Raw genomic sequence first — 24,517 nt, 5'->3', positions numbered from 1 at the left:
ACCACAGTCATTATAATGCGAATTCGACTTACCGCAGTGGTGTCTCCGTGGAGCGATGAAGGGTTCCAACAATAGGACCCATACCCCCGGAGGAAAAATTCAAAATACCCTTTCCTTTTGTGACACAAAGCCTGATTACGACCAGCGTTCCGGATCACGCGGAGAAGACATAATGAGGCTTATGCAAAAGAAGAGGGAGGACAGACAACGGACTGGGCAGCCACAAGAGGGCCCAAAGAATACAATCCGTCAGACTGTCCCGACAAAGATCGGAGATAGAACTCCGTAAACGTAGAATGACCCCTCCAAACAGCAGCTGTCATGACCTCAGCGTAAGAAGAACCATTAAATAAGGCCCACGAAGTAGCTAAAGCGCGAACCTCATGAGCCCTAACCCCTGACACCCGCAAGGACTGATCCCCTGCCGACTCATACGCAGCTCGAACAGTCTGAACAATCCAGCGTGAGATGGTCGCTGCAGAGATATCAGAGCGACCGGGCTGGAGAGACTGGAACAGCCGAGACGAGTGTCCCGCCCCCCCCTCTGTTCTGGCCAAGTAGTAACGCAAGGCCCGAACTGGGCAGAGCAGGCGATCAGGACAATCCCCATCCAGAGTTGAAGCCAAAGAAGGGATAACCACAAGCCCTGGGGTGAAACCGGGAACCTGGTTCTTAGCTAAAAAGGAGGGATCAGTGGTCACTGAGACCGAAGAATGGCCAGCCGAAAAACGAAGGCAAGAAAGAGATCTGCTGAAAGCATGAATCTCGCTTCTGCGGCGACCGGAAGCAAAGGCTATCAAGAACACAGTCTTGAAAGTAAGAAACTTCTGATCCGTCGACTGGAGGGGCTCGAATGGCGCCCTGAACAAGGAATCTAGAACAAGTGCTAAATTCCACCTAGGGACCAATTGCCGTGAACGAGGCTTCTCAACGTAGAAGCCCCTAATGAGAGCAGACAATGAAGCGTCCGAGCCCACAGACTTGCTACCATAGCCAGCACACTAGCAATGGCTGAACGATAGCCTGCAATAGTTCCCGGAGACAGACCTTTGTCCCGGAACAGAGACAAAAGAAAGTCGGCTACAACGGGAACAGAGGCAGAGACTGGATCAATCGACCGTCCGACACACCAATCACCGAAGGCGGACCATCGAAATTGGTAGACGGCGGAAGACGAAGGTCTAAGTGATCCTGCGATGCGAGTGGCAACATCTCGAGAAAAGCCCGTCTGAGTGAGCCTTCCCGAGAAAGCATCCAACCGTGAAGGTGGAGCCGCTCTGGTCCCGAGTAGAACTGCCGGGACCTCGGTTGAGACAGCAGATCCCACAGGGGTGGGATGCCGCGTGGGAAGTCCACCGACAGCCGAAGCAACAGAGGAAACCAAGGTTGTCGAGGCCAGAGCGGTGCAACCAGCAACACAGTACAAGGGTGTAGAAGAATCTTCTCCAACCCCCTGCCCACCAGATTGAAGGGAGGAAACGCATACGCGTACATTCCCGACCAGTCCTGGGATAGAGCATCCACCGCCAAGGCCATAGGGTCTGGAACCGGAGACACAAACGTAGGGAGCCGAAAGTTCAGGGCCGTGGCGAACAGATCCACATGGGGTCTGTCCCAAACCAGGCAAAGAGACCGGAACACCGAACGCTTGAGGGTCCATTCGGTGAGAACCGGGCTCCGAGACCGAGACAGAGTGTCGGCCAGAACATTCAGACGACCTGGAAGGTGCCTCACCGTGAGATCGAGACTGATCTCCTGACACAGCAACAGGACCTGGGTGGATAAAGCACACAGAGCCGGGGAACGGGTGCCCCCCTGGCGCTGCAGATAAGCCACCACAGTGGAGTTGTCTGTCGCCAGACAAATGGCCTTGCCCTGCAGGGAGGGTCGAAGACCCCGAAGGGCCAACAGAACAGCACGCATTTCCAGAACATTGATGTGTTCTGAAAGCTGTTCCCCTGACCACACCCCCGCCGACGTCTGACCGGAAAGGTATGCACCCCAACCGGTCATGGACGCGTCGGTGTAAAGGGTCATAGCAGGAGATGCCCGAACCAGAGGAACTCCTGCCAAGACATTGCTCTTGAGAGTCCACCAACGAGCTGATTCCTTCACCGACTCCGGCAGAGGAATGTACACATCCCACTGTCGAGACGCCGGAGACCAAACTGACAGAAGGAACAGCTGGAGCGGACGGATGTGAAGCCGACCCAAGGGAACCACATCCGCCAATGAATTCAGGTAACCGAGGAACCGAAGGAACCATCGGACCTGAATTCGCTCCACACCGACCAGAACGGAGACCAACAGAGAGGCCTTCTCGAACTTGGACACTGGTGGAAGGACAAACCCCAGATCGGTTCTGAACCGATAACCGAGGAAAACAAAATCTTGAGAGGGGAGAACCTCCGACTTCTCCCTGGAAGGGATGAACCCTAGGCGGCACAGAACGCCCAGAACCGACCTCGTGCTCCGGGACAGGATAACTGGATCCACTTGGAGCAACAGGGAGTCGTCGAAGTAGATGTGTGCATCTACCCCGAGACTGTGGAGGTGCCCCACTACTACCTGCAACAACTTGGTGAAAACCAAGGGGGCCGTAGTGAGGCCGAAGGGCATAGCGCGAAACTGGTAAACCTTCTGCTCGAAAGTGAACCTGAGGAACTTCCTGGCCGACCTCCTGACCGGGATGTGAAAGTAAGCATCCTTCAGATCGATGGACGTAGCCCACATCCCTGGACGCACTGACGCAATGATGCGCCGTGGCGTTTCCATCTGGAAGTGCGGGGAATCGACATACGTGTTGAACGTACTGAGGTCGATAATAGGCCTCCAGGCACCGGACTTCTTCTTCACGAGGAAGACCCGGGAGTAAAACCCTGGAGACCACTGGTCCGGTGAAAGTTCCTCGATCGCGCCCTTCGCGATCATGGCCTGAACCTCTGACCTGAGAGCCTCCACCTTTCCCGGATCGGAAGGAGAAGGGAAAAAGATAGGCTCTCGCGCCAGAGGTGGATCCCGAAGAAGCGGGATGCAGAGACCCTTGGACACAACCCCTAGGGCCCAACTGCCTGATGTGATTTCTTTCCACTGAGGAACGAAATGGGACAGCCGACCGCCTACTAGCAAGTCCGGAAGGGGCCAATCTAGCCCTTCCCAAACCACATCGGCGGAGCCTCCCGCGCCCAAGGGCGTGGGAGCGGCGACAGACAGTGGACAAGGAGTTCGCAAGGGCAAGGAAGAGTCAGGAACCCTTCCTACCTCTGGAAAATTTGGCTTTGCCTCGACCCCTATGGGAACCCCTACCGCGGAAGGAAGATTTCCGACGTTCTGCCGGAGCGGAAGTCGGAGGGGCAGCCTGCTGCTGAAAAGCAGTCGTCTTTGCCCTCTTCCTCCTACGCTTTTAATTTAGCGTTTTGTTATATTTTGCGCCGTTTTGCGACCAGGCTCCGGCCACGTGTTCGCGTTTTTGACGGTTTGTTTACTTGAGATGGAGACTCCTCCTTCTCAAAGGCGCGGTCCAACTGGACAATGGCGTACGCAATAATATATAAATGTGGTTTACACTATAATGGTACGTTCTCCATTTCTAAATATATAAACAAGAATTCTAGTGAGAATAAATTCATACGCTCTACTAAATGACACAAATATTGACCACGCCCATCGGCGAAAATATAAAGGTAAATTAAAAATAGTCTGAAAATAATAATTTCAAGAATAAATAATACTTTACTTCTAATTCTATACTAGTTCCGAATATGCATAATATGTACATGTAACTGTTCTGTTTCACTGTGTCTTGAAAAAGGAGCGGATCGCTCCGAAAATTTGACAACCTAAACTTGTCCACACTGTTGGAATTACTTCTTTGCCCCATATTCACATATATATATATAGACATGTACTATACTCAACAAATACATACATGTAACTTCTCACAATCTAGGGAGGTCAATGTTTTAGAAGTTGAAACATTTCAACAGGGTACATTATACCCTTTTTGGGTGTATACAGCACAATGTATATTTGCAAGTTATTAGCACATGTATATATTAATGTGTATAAAGGGCTACACAAACATATAAAAAAGTCAACAATATTTAATTAGTGTAATTCTTAAGGGTATATGGGTGACCAACTGTTTGAGGTTCATTCACTTGGCTTTGGTTTTCAAATTTTTTTCAAATTTTTTTTGGACTTAAGTTCCAAGTTTTGTTGAATGTTTGGATTTGCATGTTTTTTTGTAACAAGGTCAATTCGTATGTAAATGTTTGAGTTAGGTTTACTTTCAATCCTATTATTGAGAGATTTCCTTTTTTTTTTAATTACAGAATATGTTGTATTTAGTGTATGTAACCTGTGACCCCGAATAGAATTGTACTTATATCAAGGTCAATATTTTTACCAAGTTTATTATGAATCCATCTTCTAAGATTTCCCCATAAGTGTTGGGTGCTGATGCAATTCCAAAATAAGTGTTCTATTTTGTATGGGTGTGCTCTACAGAGTGAACAAGTATCAGGGTCTTTAATACCAATTGTTTTTAACTACGAATAAGTGGTAATAATCCGGTTCAGGATTTTATATTGGAACTATTGGAGTTTTGTTATTTTTGTGGTTTGGAAGGGTAATTGATATATTTGGTTAAAATTAATTGCACTAAATCTATCATCTGATTTCCATTGTTGCTCTGCTGTATTTTTATATGTATTTTGTTTATTCAATAGTGTGGTTTACATTCTGTACTTCCCTTGATGGATTTTACTATTATTTGTAGGTGAAATGGAATGAAGGGTCTGGGGTGGTAATTCTCTGATTTTGTTAAGTCTATATTCAGTGTATGTGCAGCTTTTGTTATTGATTCACAGATGCTTCTATATTGGAGAAAGTTGTTTGAGTGTATAGTATATTTCTGTTTGAATTCTTTAAATGAGAGAAAAGTGTTATCATTTTGCAGAATGTCATTTACAAATTTTACTCCTTTGACATGCATGTCTTAATAGAAGAAAGAGGAATTCTTTATTAAAATATTTGGGTTATACCATTGTGTTGATTCTTGAAAATGTGTAAGTTATTTGGGAGGATTGTTTTCTGTGATGGTTACCCAAGCTTCAAGAACATCTTTCCAGAATTTATTGGTTGTTTTGAAGTTTAAAGTGGTCTACATTGAATTGTGATATATTGTGTGTGCAAGTTATTTCCGCTTTAAACAAATTAATCCATTCTTTTGTTTTTGCTGTGAGATGCCGTCTAATCGAAATTGATTTGAGGCTAGTAATAAATTTATCTAAGTCAATAATTTTTAATCCTCCGTCTTTATAATGTTTCACTAGAGTTTGTCTTTTAATTTTTTCTGTGTTTGACTGCCATATGAATTTGAAAAATGAAGTGTTTAAGTACTGAATTGTGTTTTTGCTCGGGTTAGGTATTGCAATGAAAATATGTGTTATTTTGGGGATTATGAGAGATTTAAGAACTACCATTCTTCCTATAGGAGTGATATTTCTTCTAGACCATTGTTTTAACATTAATTCTATCTCAGTTATTTTGTTTTTGAAGTTCCATTCCATTTCAGTTTCCATCGATGGTGATAAACATCTGCACTAAATTTCTTTGAGCCTATCCATATAACTTGTGTTTTGTCTGTGTTTACTTTCATGCCTGATATTAAAGCATACTTTTCTAAAGTTTCCAAAGCCTCGGTGAATGATTTCTCAGAACCATCTAGAATAAAACTTTTTTTCCAGTATAGCCAAGATTTCAGCCACAAGTAAGAAAAGATAAGATGAAACCGGGTCCCCTTGACGACAGCCGCTTTTGATAGGGATACAGTTTGATAGGAAGCCATTTTGTATGACTGCAGATTAGGTTTGATTATTAAATGTTTTGATCCAATTATAATGCTGTCTCCAAAGTTAACAAATCTGAGTACTTCATATATGACAGGTCATGAAACAGAGTCAAAAGCTATCTCGAAATCAACAAGCATCAACTTGTTCTAACTTGATAATAAACCAATGCTTCTTTTTTTCCGAGATTCAATCCTTCGTTCTCCACATTTATTTTTATATCTTGTATTTGGCATACCAACATTGTTATTGACAGACGGATAACACAAACATATACGGTACAGTTTGTCGTAACGAAGCATCGCACAATCCCACAGCTGTAATTAACGACAAACTTCCCACTGAGCCTTTCTCACTACTAGCCTGTCCTCCACTTACTCAAACGTCATCACGTACAAATGTGAGTATTGTGCCCATGAAAGCTATTTAAGAGTTTTTTTTTAAATGAAACCTTCCAATTAAATTCACAAATAAAGACAGAACAAGATAATGTCAACAATGTTTGAAGGCGAACACGAGAGAGCTGGGAGAAAACCCGTGTATGGCTTGACCTACTTCACAGAACAAACACGTCTATGGGTCCCAAACGTGTCCTTTCTTGTCATCTTTGTTAACATCTCATGGAAATGTTCCACTAAATGACCTGGGTAGAAAAACAGTGGATGAGAGTTTTTTGAGATAAGAAATATAGCACACTGTATTATAAGAAAAAAGTACATCTGAGACGTCCTCCAGGACTGATCGGAGATATATTGACTATTTAGGATCAGTGGGAATAACTGACCTCAGTAACAGTATGTCAAACATGTGTGGCATTGTATCACAGTATGTCAAACATGTGTGGCATTGTATCCCAGTATGTCAAACATGTGTGGCATTGTATCGCAGTATGTCAAACATGTGTGGCATTGTATCGCAGTATGTCAAACATGTGTGGCATTGTCTCACAATATGTCAAACACGTGTGGCATTGTAGCACAGTATGTCAAACATGTGTGGCATTCTATCCAAGTATGTCAAACATGTGTGGCATTGTAACACAGTATGTCAAACATGTGTGGCATTGTCTCACAATATGTCAAACACGTGTGGCATTGTAGCACAGTATGTCAAACATGTGTGGCATTCTATCCAAGTATGTCAAACATGTGTGGCATTGTCTCACAATATGTCAAACACGTGTGGCATTGTAGCACAGTATGTCAAACATGTGTGGCATTCTATCCAAGTATGTCAAACATGTGTGGCATGTTATCACAGTATGTCAAACATGTGTGGCAGTGTATCACAGTATGTCAAACATGTGTGGCATCGTATCACAGTATGTCAAACATGTGTAGCATTGTATCACAGTATGTCAAACATGGGTGGCATTGTATCCAAGTATGTCAAACCTGTGTGGCATTGTATCACAGTATGTCAAACGTGTGTGGCATTGTATCCAAGTATGTCAAACACGTGTTGCATTGTATCACAATATGTCAAACACGTGTGGCATTGTATCCAGGACTGATCGGAGATATATTGACTATTTAGGATCAGTGGGAATAACTGACCTCAGTAACAGTATGTCAAACATGTGTGTCATTGTATCACAGTATGTCAAACACGTGTGGTATTGTATCACAGTATGTCAAACACGTGTGGTATTGTATCACAATATGTCAAACACGTGTGGCATTGTAGCACAGTATGTCAAACATGTGTGGCATTCTATCACAGTATGTCAAACATGTGTGGCGTTGTATCACAGTATGTCAAACATGTGTTGCATTGTATCACAGTATGTCAAACATGTGGGGCATTGTATCAAAGTATGTCAAACATGTGTGGCATTGTATCGCAGTATGTCAAACATGTGTGGCATTGTAACACAGTATGTCAAACATGTGTGGCATTGTCTCACAATATGTCAAACACGTGTGGCATTGTATCACATTATGTCAAACACGTGTGGCATTGTATCACAGTAGGTCAAACATGTGTGGCATTGTATCACAGTGTGTCAAACATGTGTGGCATTGTATCACAGTATGACAAACATGTGTGGCATTGTATCCAAGTGTGTCAAACATGTGTGGCATTGTATCACATTATGTCAAACACGTGTGGCATTGTATCCAAGTATGTCAAACACGCGTGGCATTGTATCACAGTATGTCAAACGTGTGTGGCATTGTATCCAAGTATGTCAAACACGCGTGGCATTGTATCACAGTATGTCAAACGTGTGTGGCATTGTATCCAAGTATGTCAAACACGCGTGGCATTGTATCACAGTATGTCAAACTCGTGTGGCATTGTATCACAGTATGTCAAACTCGTGTGGCATTGTATCACAGTATGTCAAAAACGTGTGGCATTGTATCCGAGTATGTCAAACACGTGTGGCATTGTATCACAATATGTCAAGCACGTGTGGCATTGTATCACAGTATGTCAAACATGTGTGGCATTGCATCCTTTCAGGTTGTGAGACAACCGAGCTGTACAGTAAATGCATATGTTTTTTTAACAACCTAACTACAACAGATTGTATCCTGTATATAACGTTTACAGTTTGAATTCCATTCTAAAGGTCAAATCAAAGACAAAGGTCAAATAACAGTAAAAGGTATCGGTTTTTTTCCGAGTCACTCTTAATTCTTTATTGTACATTCAACAAAAATACAGAAATTGATCAAATAACTTGTTTCATTGGTGCCATGGGTAACATATCAATATTTTGTAGAAGTATTTCCTTGTAATTTAGTGAGTGGGGAAATGGTGGCCACTTTGTTATGCATATTGTTATATAGAATGGAATTACAGATTCTGGGGGTAGGGGTGCAAAAATGGGTGTAACTTATGTTATAGTCATTCGTCCCATTAATGGATGGTAGTTATATGTTGAGTATGCATTGGCCATACTTTCAAAAGTTATACATTTTTGTTTGACGCTACTGCCAAGATCATATCAAGGTCAAAGGTCAAAATTCAAAAGTCAAACATGAGAATCTAATTTTTGTTTAATATTATTGTCCTAAATTGTTCCTAATACATTATGTCCAGGACGGATAATGTCCTTTTTATCAGGATCTGTGAATGTGTTCATACCAGAATGGTGATAAGTTATTTTGTATTCAATGGTGTGAATATTAACTTCCAAAATGAAGTAATATTATATACTGGGAATTTTTGCCCTACACTGATAAAATCTATATTCGCCTAGTGTAAATTTAGCCCTTCACATGTAATTATGATATAGGATAAACCGTGTACTAATTATTCAGTGATCTGATATCTCAATGCATAAATAACTACGTATACAACAACACTGATGCATTGCAAGAACATTTGTTGGAGGTCGTATGGATTATGAGGCAGACATTATCAAATCCAAATAACTGTTATATTATTTCTTTACCGCATGACAAATGATGGCATACAAAAAGATAAACCATGATCGTCTATCCAAATAATCGATACTTAAAGAAGGAAATAAAGTAAAGACAAACACAAAGGATCAACATGTTTCCTCTCTAATTAATACACATCCATTTATTATTTCACTATCACAAACGTCAAAAGGTATCCCATCTACACAAAAACAAACCATGTCTGTTCATGACACAAATATTTAAAACTACTTTTTGTGAATATGTGTCGAGTGATTATGATTTCTTTACTTAGTAATACCTAAACTGTTAATGTGAAACTACTATTCACTAACAGTTTAAGGAGTTTTCCTGATGCAGTATAAATTGTAGAAATTAAACAAAGTCAAAACTCACAATAAAATGGAAACTACTATCAATTTGTTTATACAATCGGTCTTGTTTTGGCAAATTGTAAAGTGAAAAGAAATCCAGGAAAATATCATAGATTTAAGAACTAAATTTGACATTTGATTCCTTCAGTAATAATAACTATTATAATAAGCTGCATATCAAATATATGCCATCCTTGTTTTTTGTTCCAAAATGAAATATGCAAGTGAACTTTGAACTAACTACTCATTCTTATATTTTTGTGCCCTTAACAGCAGAACCTATTTTACACTTGACGATAAATTGCTTTGTAAACATAGAAAATATGTGTGTACTATAAATGTAACTACAAGCACCCTATCAAACATCCTCAATCTCACTGTCTGTCTCTAATTATTAGCACTATGTTTAGTAGACAATAGATTTAAAAATCAAAACCATATATAGCACTGCAATGACTTTAAATTATCCCTGATTACAGCAACATGGAGTATCATTATACTCAAATACCCATTTTCATACTTCAGCAAGGGAGTTAATTGTAATCGTTTCTGTGTATGTTCATCATGTGAAATTTAGACACAAATGTTCTTTTCTCAAAAAACTCTCAGTTAATGGAAACAAGGTCACAGTCAATTTATTCATGTGTAAAGCATAATTTTACCAACATAATAAAAAAAAATCATGGAAAATGCATGCTCAGAATTAAAAGCATAACTAAAATGCGTGTATGTACACCCTAAATGAAAACAACTTTTTAAAATGACATCTCTAGAGCCGTTCTTTCAAATGAAATCATCAGAGCTTAGAAAATAGGAATAGCAAATGCAGTGGTTGAAAATGCTCAATTTTAGTGTCCGAATTGGGTCTCCCTCCAAAATAGGGAGAGTTGGCAAGTATATTTTACAAGAAAATCAAATTCGGCACATTTCTTTCCATTTTGATATAGGGAAACATGAATCTTTGTTTCCCTTAGATAAATAACAGCAGAGCTTGAGGGAAACATAATTGATCAGGAATACATATACTAATTTACAAAATAATAATATAAATCATTGATTTTTCTGTTTTAATCAATCAAAAACTCAGGGATAATAGAGGCCCCAAATGTAGGAAATATGACCAGGGGAAACTATAATGAGAGGGAAACAAAATATTTTATTTTAAAGTCATGTAATCAACATGATCCAATCAAATCTGCTGTTATATAGACGAGGCATAATAATACAGCTAGTGGACCATGTTTGTGTCATATAAAAAGTCTCATTCTATAACACACTGAACTGCATTTGAAGCTTTTCTTCAAATCTGACCAAAGTTGCCTGTTACACATTACATTATGAAACATACGTAAGTACGCTTTCCATCACAGTTTTACTTTCCAAACTTATTCATAAAATCAAAGTTTTGGAGTCACCTAGTAGATACGAACATTATTCTGGTGATATTGTACACAGCAGTACACTTTTACTGTAACATCAAGGACATAACTTGATTCTACAAAATTTCTTCAGTTCATTAATAGTAACAAATATCACAGTTTTACTTTCCAAACTTATTCATAAAATCAAAGTTTTGGAGTCACCTAGTAGATATGAACATTATTCTGGTGATATTGTACACAGCAGTACACATTAACTGTAACATCAAGGATATAACTTGATTCTACAATATTTTCCTCAGTTCATTATTAGTAACAAATATCAAATCTACGTCTACATTAGGAATACTACAAAAAAAGCAACAAATCCAAAGTATAAAATTAATAATATGCAACTACTCAAACAAAACAATTCATTGAGAGTTATACCATTAATTCTATACACTTCAATAATTATGTCACTAACCTCAAGAGATAATGTCTACTACACTAACCTAATAAAAGGTTATTTGACCTTAGACCTTGATTTGACCTTTAGAGTGGAGGGCAAACTGTAAACTTTATATACCAAAATTTTAAGTGATGCATACATGATCTATATATACCATCGGATTTTTCATATGATGATGATGGACACTTTCTGGACCCCTACCCCCTTTATTCAAAATCACATTTATTTGCCAAGGTAAGGTTATATATGACCCCACAAAAAATCCCCGGTGGATTTCCCAGAGGGGTGGCCAACTGAAATATGTTCTAGAAGGTCCATACTTATGATAAAATGAGGCACACTTTGGCAGCATGGGGTGCTAACTTAACCCCTCTGGCCCCTGGTGTATGATACGAAAATTGAAAATTCTCAAGGAGACTGATTCCCAAAGCCTTTTGTTGTTTCCCGGCTTATTCGGAGATCGATTCCCATAGCATTTCGCTGTGTCACAGATCTTCAGGAGAACCTCTGGAAAGTAATGAAATACAAATGCCGTTGGGAATCGGTGCTCTAATTTAATTTAATGTTCGTATATTTTGCCTGCAACATGGTCTTCAATACTGTTTTATATAAAGAAATGTTTTATTTTTTCTTTGACAAATTTTCTAATTGTACACGACTTATATGTGTGTCAATACATTTATACAAGTCACCTGTCACCCGACTGACTGAACAGGACAGACAATGTTATCAAAATTAAATTTGTTTATGAATTTAGCATTGACATAACATTTTTTTTTTTTTTTTTTTTTAGTCACAAACAAAAAGAAAATGATTAGGGAACAACCAAAAGGTGAAAAATGGCCATAGGTTTGACGTTTGTTGTTTGAGACTTCAATCAAGGTTATCCTAAATTTAGCTAACTAGAATATAACGGTATTACCTATCTGTAAGAAATGTACATATTTTTAACCAGCCCTTCGAAAAACCCTGTCGTCGGGTCTCGTGCTTGTGAGGACAAGGTCAAGAATATTGCCATACGCCAACGCAACCGACGTCTAGGCACCGCCGCCAGGGATCGAACACATAGAACTAGTCATGTGTTCTACCAATAGAGCTTAGGATATATCGTTTGTAGTCACGTCACAACAAGTGACTGTTTCTCCAACATTTTGGCCCTAACATCACCGATGAATTCAATAGTAGGACGAAACAGCTGTATGATGCAGTGAAATTCATTTTTGAATTATTGTATATAATACCAACATTTAAAGGTACAGTCACCTGTGTGTGTATCAGTGTTACGTTCATTTACGTTCCCAAATATGTGTAGAATACAGCGGATAAGGGAATGAAAAGTGTGTACAAACCTGTTATAAAGTTACAAATTTTCAACTTTTGGCAAGAGCAAATAATTCTTTTTGTTCCAGAATCAATTTCAATTACAAGTTTCGGCCAACATCGGGGTCTGATTGTCCACGTTAATACTAACATAAAGGAGGCACCTATTAAGAATTTGGGTTATCGAAACAATGGGAACATTTTACTGTTAGATATAGACACGTAGTGCAACTAGGACTCCTTATTGCTAACAGTGTTTGAAAGGTGTATGATGTCGTCGGGTCTTCCGATGTACACTCATGCTTGTGAGGACAAGGTCAAGGATATTGTCGTACACTGGCCTACGGTATCTACGTATACGTTGAATGAAGGTAGATGTATGATTTTTAAGAATTTTGGGATATTTTCGACACTGTCAGACATTTTTTTTTTCTGAATAAGAATATTAGATTTTCAAAACTGCGCTTTTGAATAGATAGCTTGAGGTTTTTGAAGTAAAACCAATTTTCATGATGTAATACTTACCATAACTTTAGTATGCATATACAATACCTACACCCATCTTTGTAGCCCAAAAACAAAAGATTCAAATATCCCTACCTCCCTACCGTGACGTAACCTATATCTCGATGACAGAGCCACGGAGTGATCTCCCTTCCTCAAACCCCCTTTTATGGAGCCTAAAGGCAGCCAGGATGAGGAGGCAAGGGGAGGAATACAGGGTGGGACTCCATAAAGTTATGGTAAGTATTACATCATGAAAATTGGTTTTACTTCAAAAACCTCAATTTCATTTCAGTAATAATTACCATAACTTTAGTATGCGAATTCGTCTTACCGTAGTGGAGGCTTCGAATCCAGGCAGACCAGGCTGACGGAACAAACTCGAGACATGCTCAAGGTAGGGAAAAGGTTCAAGGAACCCCCCTAATAAAGCCCCGAAAGTAATTAAAAAATGGAAAACCTCCCCGTGAAACGAGCAGGTGTACCACCGTGGTGCCTGATAGCATACTATTTAAAATCACTGAATTACTGTGGAGGAACAGCCACAGACTGTGCAACCACCACCGGTCCAAGGGAATACAATCCATCAGAATGAGAGGCCAAGGACCGGAGATAAAAATCCGTGAAGGTAGTCTGTCCGCGCCAGAAAGCTGCGGACATGACCTCCTGAAAGGGGGACCCATTGAGGAGGGCCCATGACGCAGCAAGGGCCCTGATCTCATGAGCTCTCACCTTATACAACGCCCGAACCTGATCATCCGAGTGGTCGTAACCGTACTTGATGACCTGACAGATCCATCTAGACACTGACTGAGAAGAGATATCCTGTTGACCCTGCTTAATGGGCAAAAACAGACGAGATCGAGGACCTCGCCCCCCCCTGGTTTTATCGAGGTAAAACCTAAGCGCCCGACAGGGACAGAGCAACCTATCCCGTTCCTCAGCTCCAACGAAGGCAGTCAAAGACGGAATCTTAATCGGATCGGGCGAGAAGCCAGGAACCTGATTCTTAGCCATAAAGGCAGGATCAGTGAGAAGGGTAACGGCAGAGTAATTCCTGGACCATCGGAGGCAAGAGGGGTGAGAAGACAAGGCATGAATCTCACTCCTCCTTCGACCTGAGGCCAGGGCAACAAGGAATACCACCTTGTAAGTAACAAACTTCAAGGAGGCAGACGCTAAAGGCTCATAAGGTGCCCGCATCAGCGATTCGAGCACCAGTGGCAAATTCCACTGCGGAGCCAACTGCCGGACCCTAGGCCTGTCCAACCCAAACCCCCTAATCAAGGCAGAAAGAGAGGAGGACGAGCCTACCTCCGACCTACCATGAACAGAGAGAACACTAGCAATGGCCGTGCGATAACCAGCGATAGTGCCAGGGGCAAGATTGCGGTCCCTAAACAGCCAAAGAAGGAAGTCCGCAATCACCTGGACAGTAGCCTTGATCGGATCAACCTTCCTGCCGACACACCAATCACAGTAAATCTTCCATCGTGACTGGTAGACGGCAGATGAGGAAGCCCTAATTGATCGAGCGATGCGATCTGACACGTCCCTAGAAAAGCCCGCCTGAGCGAGGCCTCCTGAGATAGCTTCCACGCGTGAAGGTGGAGGATCTCCGGACGAGAGTGCATCGTCCTGGAACGAGGCTGGCGAAGGAGGTTCGCTCTGAGAGGAAGAGCCAGGGGCTCTTCCACCAGAAGCGACAAAAGCTCCGGAAACCAAGGCTGCCTCGGCCACAGGGGCGCTATCAGGAGGAGGGAACACTGATGCTCCCGAAACTTCTGCAGCACCCTGCCCACCATGTTGAAGGGTGGGAATGCATATGCATGCATTCCCTCCCAATCCAGAGACAGAGCGTCCACGGCCCAAGCCCTTGGATCTGGTACCGGAGAGACAAACGTTGGCAACTGATTGTTCAGTGAAGTGGCGAACAGGTCTATGTGAGGCCTGTCCCACACCTGACAAATTCCCACGAAAATCGAGGGATTCAGTTGCCACTCTGTCAAAACCGGCTGGCGGCGCCTGGAAAGAGTATCCGCCAGAACATTCAACCTGCCTGGCAGATGCTTGACACAAATTGTCAACTGCATTTCCTGACATAGAAGCAGAATGCGGATAGCGAGGGCACACAGGGTGTGAGACCTGGTTCCCCCCTGTCTCTCCAGATACGCGACAACCGTAGTGTTGTCCGTAGCCACACAAACCACCTTGGAATGCAGGATCTCCCGAAAAGACTGCAGAGCCAACAGAACAGCCCTCATCTCGAGCACATTGCTGTGCTCCGAGAGCTGTTCCCCAGACCACTCCCCCGACTGGCAACGCCCGTCGAGATAAGCTCCCCACCCTGTCATGGATGCATCCGTGTACAGGGTCATAGTGGGAACTGGCTTGGACAAAGGAACCCCTCGGAGAACATTGTCCTGATGAGTCCACCAGCGTGCGTACTCCTTGACCGACTGGTTCAGAGGAAGCAAGGCTTCCCAATCCCTTGAAGAAGGGACCCAGTTGGCAAGGAGAAACATCTGGAGAGGCCTGATGTGAAGTCTCCCTAAGGGGACCACATCGGCCAGGGCGTTGAGATATCCCAGAAAACTGAGAAACCAACGTACCTGGACTTGAGACCGGCCGATAAAGGTCAGAGCAAAAGCCCTGGCCTTCTCGAACTTCTCCATCGGTGGAAGGGCGATGCCCTGAACCGTATTGAAACGGTTCCCCAGAAAAACAAAATCCTGAGATGGGGAAACCTCCGACTTTTCTCTGGAAGGAATGAAGCCGACCTTGAGTAAGAGTTTCAGAACCAACCGGGTGACCTGTACCAGAGACTCTCTCACTAGGTGGAGCATGAGGGAGTCGTCGAAATAGATGTGAACATCTATTCCTCGAGAGTGCAGGAATCCCACGACCACCTGCAGCAGCTTGGTGAAAACCAAAGGTGCAGTCGTGAGCCCGAACGGCATGGCCCGGAACTGGAAGACCTTTCCGTTGCAAGTAAAACGGAGGTACTTCCGTGCCGACTTCTTGATGGGGATGTGGAAGTAGGCGTCCTTTAGATCTACTGAAGTCGCCCACATTCCCTCTCTCACGGAGGCGATAATACCCCGAGGAGTCTCCATCTTGAAGTGAGGAGAATCTACGTGCTTGTTGAAGGCACTTAGATCTATGATGGGACGCCACGCCCCGGACTTCTTCCGAACCAGAAACATTCTGGAGTAGAACCCGGGAGTGCATCCCGACATAGGAACCTCCTCGACCGCGCCCTTGGAAAGCATGGTCCTTACTTCCTCCTGGAGCGCCAGAGCCTTTTCCGGATCCCCCGGTGGAGGAAAAAAGATTGGCTCTGACGCTAAGGGCGGATCCCGCACTAGCGGAATGCCTAACCCCTCCTTGATCACAGACAAGGTCCATGCGTCTTCCGTAATTTCCTTCCACTCTGGAAGGAAAGCAGAAAGACGACCCCCCACAGGAAGATCTGGTCGAGGCAGATCGAGACCTTGCCAGGCAAGAGAATCGTCTGCTGACCCGAAGCCTAATCCTGCGGGAGAAGGACCTAAGCTTGAGCCGAGAGGACTGCAGTCCTCCCGGCCAAACTCGTCGTCTGACACGACCAAGGAGGGAAGAAGAGAGTCAGGAACCCTTCTTCTTACTCCCAGGAGGGTTCTTACCCTTCTTACCCTTCCATTTGTTGCCCTTGAAGGGAGGCTTATACTTGGGCTGCGCAGAGGACTGCGAAGCCGAAGGTTTAGCCTTCTTCTTAGGAGGCGCTGACCCCTGCGAGGTACTGGCCTTCTCAGCCTGAATCCTCTTCACCAGAAGTGCAGAGGCGACCGAGTCCTCCTTCAAATCCTTCTGAACAGAAGGAAGGGCCCCTCCAAAAAGAGTGGACCCTGAGAAGGGGGCAGTCAACAGTCTGGAACGGTAAGGCTCATCGACCGGGCGATTTTTCAAAACTGAAAACCGCCTAGCCAACAAGACATTGACGAGGGATGACACCTGTAAAGCTGCCAGCGCTNTGCTAACACGTCTCCGCGAGGGAGAGACCAAACCCCAAGGATTCCATGACGGAAATGCCATGGGGTTAAACCCATATCCCGGAGGATAGGGGAAAGGTCCCGCGGGCTGGGAGTGACCCCAGAACTGGCCAAACTGGCCTGCCTGAGACTGGGGCTGGCCAACTTGCCCAAAGGGCGAAGGTGGACCGCCACTCCCTCCAGGTGGAAACCCGGACATGTACGGGCTAAGCCCGTAACTGCCGGGATGCTGCCGCAACCCAAAACCATCCGCAGGCTGGTAAGGGCGGCCCAAGGATGGTTGCCCGCAGGCACCCGTATACCCTAAGCCAGGGGAAAACGGAGGCCGGAAACCGGCCCCCTGTCCAGCAAACCCAACCCCTGGGGGGAAACCCCCCAGGTTCCCAGAAGAATGAAACTCGGGACCGGACCTAATAGGACCGGGTCCGGGTAACTGACCGGGAGGGTATGCCTGACCAGCATTGATGCCGGGATTAGTGAGCTGCGCGTCACTAATCCCGGTAGACACAGACAATCCCGAAAGAAAGTCTGTTGTCACACCAGGACCTGAACCCGAAAGAACAGGCCCGGCACCAAGACTGTCCCCAACGACAGCACCACCTGGAATGCCGGGATCACTGACAGAGTCAGTGACCGGCGGCCGGTAGTCCCTACCCGAAGGCAAGCGCGAAAGCTTACGGGCGTTCCCGGCCAATTCGACCCTTGGCTGTGCCAAGCCAGGGTCAGGCTGCCCCTCCCCTACTCCAGGGAGTTCCTGGACAGGAAGGGCCACCCCCTGCTCACGAGAGGGACTTGCCGAAGCAAGACCCCCCGAGACAGGAACAGAGACAGTACCACCAGACCCCAGAGAGCTGGTGGCACGACCCCTACCTCTCTGCTTCCCTCGCTTACCGGAAGAAACAGACGAATCTGTCTTACGGTAAGTTGAGGGTAGCTTTGGAACAATGAAGTCCTTGCCCTGAGATTTTGACTGTGAACAAAGTTCACAAGGCGAAACCTCACTGCAAGGACGACACCTGGGACAGGCATCATGAGGGTCCCGTTCCACAAAGAAATGGGAACACCCATGAGCACTACCTCGTCGCTGTCCCGACCGAGACATACCCTCCAAAGCGAACGTAAACAAAAAATTTACAAGCAGATAAAACGGGAAAATAAGGATAAAATACGATAGTACAAAGTACGCAACGTAGAAAGAATTTCACCCGTAATATAAATCAGAAAACGGTTAAAATAAATAACGTTTGCCGAAACAAACAACCGTCACCGAAATAAACAGAGGTCGGAAATTAACCCACGATAATGGCGGACCGTGGCACACCACCGGCACACGTGGAGTAAAATAACCGGCCGTAAAAGGCACAAAAATAATTTTCAACAACAATTAGTTATATCAATAAGGGCAGATGGGTAAAAGGCACACAAACTGCGCAAAAATATGAGTTGACACTCAAACCAAACCGACAAAACAAAGTTTTGAATTGGAGCAAGCTCCGGGCGTCAGCATGCAGCAGGCGCCATAAAAGGAAGAGGAAGGGAAATCACTCCATGGCTCTGTCATCGAGATATAGGTTACGTCACGGTAGGGAGGTAGGGATATTTGAATCTTTTGTTTTTGGGCTACAAAGATGGGTGTAGGTATTGTATATGCATACTAAAGTTATGGTAATTATTACTGAAATGAAATTGGCATTGATGTATCTAAGCAGAAAAAAACCTTGACTTCCAACATATCGAAATTCTATACAGACGTACACAAACGTGAAGTAAAAACCTATAACACTGGTAGATTAGTAGTAGCTCGTGAATTTACCACGTACTGACACCGTGTGAGAAGTCATTTAGATAAATCAAATGTAATGGGAAACAGGAGTTCGCCAAGTACTTCTTTCATCTAATTAGCTGACAATCTAGCAATCTAGTTTCTACCGTATATTTCAAACTGTTATCATTTATCGTAGCAGGCATAAGTTACCTTTACTTTCGTCGTGAAAACGGGGTAAGTTCATATAGTATAGACTGGTCACGAGTTTACCATGATGCCTAACGTCGATCTGAAAATAACCTCTGCAATTTTAAACACGATGTATTATGCTTCATTTCCTCCCAGGTGTAAACTGAACTAGCTGGCAACAAATTAAAGTACTACAGTTATCGTGTTAGCTCTCACAAAGTACTATTTGTATTGTGCTTACTCTAACAAAGTACTGCAGTTATCGTTCTAACTCTCACTAAGTACTACTTGTATCGTGCTTACTCTAACAAAGTACTACAGGTATCGTGTTAGCTCTCACTAAGTACCACTTGTATCGTGCTTACTCTAACAAATTACTGCAGTTATCATGTTAGCTCTCACTAAGTCCTACTTGTATCGTGCTTACTCTAACAAAGTACTACAGTTATCGTGTAAGCTCTCACTAAGAACTACTTGTATCGTGCTAACTCTAACAAAGTACTACAGTTATCGTTCTAACTCTCACTAAGTACTACTTGTATTGTGCTTACTCTAACAAAGTACTACAGTTATCGTGTAAGCTCTCACTAAGAACTACTTGTATCGCGCTAACTCTAACAAAGTACTACAGTTATCGTTCTAAATCTCACTAAGTACTACTTGTATTGTGCTTACTCTAAAAAAGTACTACAGTTATCGTGTAAGCTCTCACTAAGAACTACTTGTATCCTGCTATCTCTAACAAAGTACTACAGTTATCGTGTTGGCTCTCACTTAGTACTAACTGTATCGTGCTTACTCTAAGTACTAATTGTATCGTGATTACTCTAAGTACTATTTGTATCGTGCTTACTCTCACAAAATACTACATGTATCGTGTTAACTCTTGCAAAGCACTAATTGATCATGCTAACTCTCACTAAGTACACCATGTTCTGTGTTAGCTCGCACAAATTAGTACATATATCGTGCAAGCTCGCAAATTTAAGCTGATTCCCCGGACTCTGTCTCTTTCAATTCCTTTCCGTTCTATATTTCTGACTAGCACTGCCATCTCAAAACAGAGATATCTCATATGTAAAAGTTTGATACCTAGAGCTGTCTGATCGTATTAGGACTATGAACACTATCTTTGCGTTGTGTGGAAGAGTATGGCCGTACCATTATAAGATATAACAAATTCGGTGTTAATTGGATGTGACAGCACCAGATTACACGAACCTATCCATGGCTAACATTATTACCAAATGGTTTGGATTAAAGTATATTTGATAGGAGGATGATGCGATTCAAGTGAAATGTCCTCCATTTTATCGATATTCAAGTACAAATAAATTAGGAAGAACACAAGCGTTTTTCGGGATTATTACATATGAGTCAATTACACGTCCTGTAAAAATGCTTTAATGGGAATATGTAGGTTATCAACAACCATATTGGCCTATAATTAAATAATGAAGCTGGGACCGTTTAGCCAAAGTAATTTCGTAATATTCGTAATACATCGTGCCTCTGTGTGTATTTCATACTTTAACTGACGACTAAATCACGCTGGCAGTGGACATTATTTCATGTAATGTGTCCATAACAAAATACGGGCAAAACAACTGATCTGGTATAACGATTATTGTGATTAAATATTAATGGGCGGATTGCTTTGTCTGGTGGGTTATGGTGCCTTTCATCTTGTTAGTTCGTCTCGTCAGCTATTGGTATGTTTTTGTGTCAAGCTGGGATCCTGTTTTTAACCTACTTGAAAGTCGAACGCTGTGAACAGTTTGCTGATTTTGGAAATCCTGTCTTCATGAACTGTGGGAAGTAACATGTAGATGGTCAATGTACCTCATTTGTTAAGATTACAAAATAAGAGGCGCCCCTGCTAGTCGAGTATGCAGAAAAGATTATCCCTGCTGGTATCGACAGCTATCATGAGTGGCAGTTAATGGCGAAGCCCCGTACAGAATTGGAGATATGCTTTTTCGCCCTCTTATCGAGGACATAATATGATCAGAATTCATCTGTTGCAACCATTGCAAAAAATGGGATTTTCACATTTCTCTCATTCCTTACTACTTTTCTGTTTACTAACGCCTTTCTTAGCAATACCTTGCGATTTGCTTTGGTATTAAGCGTTCGTCCGAGAGTGTATGACGGTTGAGATATCTCCCCTGACGGAAACAAGCCTAATAAAAAAATGGTACTTGCTGCTCTCTGCTAGACGTTCCGTTATATATAGTAAACGTTAATGACCCGTTTTGCCTTTGTCATGGTGAGATGGCACTCTAAAGTCGGCATGCCATGGTAAGGTGGTACCCTAAAGTCGGCACGGCATTGTAAGGTAGCATTTAAAAGTCGGCACGCCATGGTAAGGTGGTACCCTAAAATCGGCACGGCATTGTATGGCGGCACTGTTAAGTCGGCACGGCATGGTAAAGTGGCACTCAAAAGTCGGCACGCCATGGTAAGGTAGCACTCTAAAGTGTTCACGTCATGGTTAGGTAGCACTCTAAAGTGTTCACGGCATGGTAAGATGGCACTCTAAAGTGTTCACGGCATGGTAAGGTAGCACTCAAAAGTCAGCACAGCATGGTAAGGTAGCACTCAAACGTGTTCACGGCATGGTAAGATGGCACTCTAAAGTGTTCACGTCATGGTAAGATGGTACTCTAAAGTGTTCACGCCACGGTAAGGTAGCACTCAAAAGTCAGCACAGCATGGTAAGGTAGCACTATAAAGTCGGCACAGCATGGTAAGGTGGCACTATAAAGTCGGCATCAGATCCACGCTCTTGCAAAGCGGGAAATACAACAGCATACCCGCTCCAGCATTCACGAACACATCATACAACCTTTTTATAACATTTGATGTTAAAAGGACGCTTAACTGGATACAAAAGACGTGTAATAGGAGAAATGTAAACGATTTTAAATGAGGGTCGGACTATTATCAGGTCCAGGTTTAGATGAGGGTCGGACTATTATCAGGTCCAGGTTTAGATTAGGTTCGGACTATTATTAGGTCCAGGCCCATTTCCGAAGGTAGTTAGCAATCACCTATAATACAAACACATGTTTGGGCCTCCTGTTAGTGAATTTACTCATACGTATTGTGCATCGAATAATGCTTGTAACAAGATTTTGTCCGAATTTCCCGAAGTTGTAAACGTGATTGTCAATATGACACATTTTAAATTTTACCACAAAACTGGATTGTACACTAGCCCCCATGTATAAATAAAACATTGAACAATTTTACTACAATATGAAAAGACTCCTCTTTTACTATGCAGGACATGTAACTATTGATATAGGACGTTTAATTCTTAAGTTATTCTCTTACATGGCACTTCAATTAATGACAAATTAATTCCAGATATGGCAAACGCATTCATGTCTCTGCAATAATTAAAGAAATTAAGGTCAAAAGCAACACATTATCAGTCAATAAACGACATTGAAAGACGTCTTAAAACCAATAAAATTCACAATGAGAAATGAATTTGACAACAAATGCTGGGAAGCACTTCAAACAGAGCAAATAGTGTCAATTAAAATTGAATTTGTCAATTAAAATCAAATAGTGTCAATTAAAATTGAATTTGTCAATCAAACTTGAATTCGTTGATAATAGATAGAAAGCAGCGGTGCAATGCGCGTGGATTGAGTGCTGTGCAGGCACAATGCATGAAATCAGATTAATTTTATCTTTTAAATTTTGTCAAAGGGTATTGAAGTAGAGAAGTCACGTGCTCGATGCAAATTAACAGTGACAGGTGTCAAACAAAGGTCATCCGTCGACTCCTCTCTGACCTGTTTGTTGTCACGTCGCGCCGTTAGAGAGCATGGTACAGGTAGTGCTTAATTCAGTAACCAGTGCAGCGTTAAATCGATATCATTTGTTTTCAAACGTTAGCGTTCATTTCTTTTTAAAAAAATAGGAGTGATAAAGTTTCTTCTCCTGATGAAAAAGTGTTCCCGCGTTGTCTTGATGTCATGCCAACATTCAAATCGAGTTAAACAAAACTCGGCTCGTCCGGCGGCACGTGTTAAGAGTTTATAGGGGTTCATTACAAACAGACCTGACATGTTTTGCGGTCTCTTATTTGTCATGTGATCCTGTTTTCCCGTCGCTTGCCGACTTGTAAACAAACCTTTATGTTTATTCTTGTAGGTTTTATTTCCTCTTAATTGCTGTTTGTACACATTAATACGTTGTGAATCGTAATGTTGTTCATTTTGTGGCTTAACGTCATGTTGTGAAATTACATACTTAATGGTTCTCTAACGGGTTACCAAACATACCATATCGTTTCGTTATACTGTTCTCATTATCTACCCCTGTATAATATGCATGCCACTATGTCTTAGCACGTCCTATTGGACCATTAACAGTTGTTTTCACATCTCCAGATGATTTTTTTTTATCCCGTGTACAATTGGTTCGCTACCTTTTGTTTAAGCACATGATAATACATTTTACCTGCTCCTATTTTATTGTTGTTGGCAGTCCAGTTGTCTGATTTGTTCGTCCACATTTTCCTAACTAAACTGCTTAGCTAGGGTAATTTCATGTGAAAGGCTTCAATCTTTGTTGTGAGTCTACGTTTGTTCAAAACATCATTGTTATCTAACTTAAAAGGGTTCAGAAACCAACATAAATAAGACTTATTCATTTCATCCTAGTTGACCGTAATACTCTCTTGGATTTTACACAAAGACTCGTGACAGATGTCACATGACGAGCAGGAAATACCTTTTGTGGTATCGTTCCGTTAATGGAATTCCTATAGATTATGTCAATCCGTAATATGTATGTAACCGGAAGTGAGAATAAATACAGAGTAGTGCCATGGCTAATATATATGTGTTCGCTGATCTATCCATGCCATCCACACTATACACGACATAACATCACATTGGCGACGAGGACGGGATCATGGAACGTTTGCCAATATTTCCGGCATTCGATAGCGAAGTTGGACCGATGGACTGGTCGTTTGGAAAATCTGTTCGTAGCAATGGAAATTGACGATACGGATGATGATGACAGAAAAACGGGCATTGCTGCTGCATTATGTTGGTGAGACAGTATATGATGTACACCTTGCGGAGAAAACCCCTGCAACAGGAACGTCCTACGCGGATACCAAAAAACTGCTTGAAGATTATTTCCCTTCTAGGAAAAATACACAAATGGAAATCTACAAATTTTGGTCGTGTAAACAAAAGGAGGGACAATCCTTAGATGAATCTGTAAATGAATTACGTACAGTGGC

General features: G+C 42.6%; 1 protein-coding gene across 1 annotated transcript; it reads right to left on the bottom strand.

Moving 5' to 3' along the window:
- Positions 1 to 179: 179 nt before the first annotated feature.
- On the bottom strand, positions 180 to 23,776 carry LOC110451837. Its single transcript, XM_021500046.1, has 4 exons — positions 23,722 to 23,776; positions 20,996 to 21,051; positions 1,131 to 3,090; positions 180 to 676 (listed from the first exon to the last, which is right to left on the bottom strand). The coding sequence occupies exons 1-4, from the start codon at positions 23,774 to 23,776 to the stop codon at positions 180 to 182; spliced, it is 2,568 nt and encodes an 855-aa protein (XP_021355721.1).
- Positions 23,777 to 24,517: the final 741 nt, after the last annotated feature.

This window comes from Mizuhopecten yessoensis, unplaced genomic scaffold, assembly GCF_002113885.1.
Source record: "Mizuhopecten yessoensis strain PY_sf001 unplaced genomic scaffold, ASM211388v2 scaffold6211, whole genome shotgun sequence".
Taxonomy (NCBI): Eukaryota; Metazoa; Mollusca; class Bivalvia; order Pectinida; family Pectinidae; genus Mizuhopecten; species Mizuhopecten yessoensis.
The sequence above is the reverse complement of the archived record's forward strand: the minus strand, read 5'-3'. Positions and strand labels throughout refer to the sequence as shown.

Excerpts from the sequence above, each read along its gene's own strand:
- LOC110451837 (XM_021500046.1), bottom strand. The coding sequence starts at position 23,776 with ATGTGGACGAACAAATCAGACAACTGGACTGCCAACAACAATAAAATA. Across the intron at positions 21,052-23,721 it reads CAACAATAAAATAGGAGCAG|TTCATGAAGACAGGATTTCC; the intron begins GTAAAATGTATT and ends TACTTCCCACAG. Across the intron at positions 677-1,130 it reads TGGTCCGCCTTCGGTGATTG|CTAAGAACCAGGTTCCCGGT; the intron begins GTGTGTCGGACG and ends CCTCCTTTTTAG.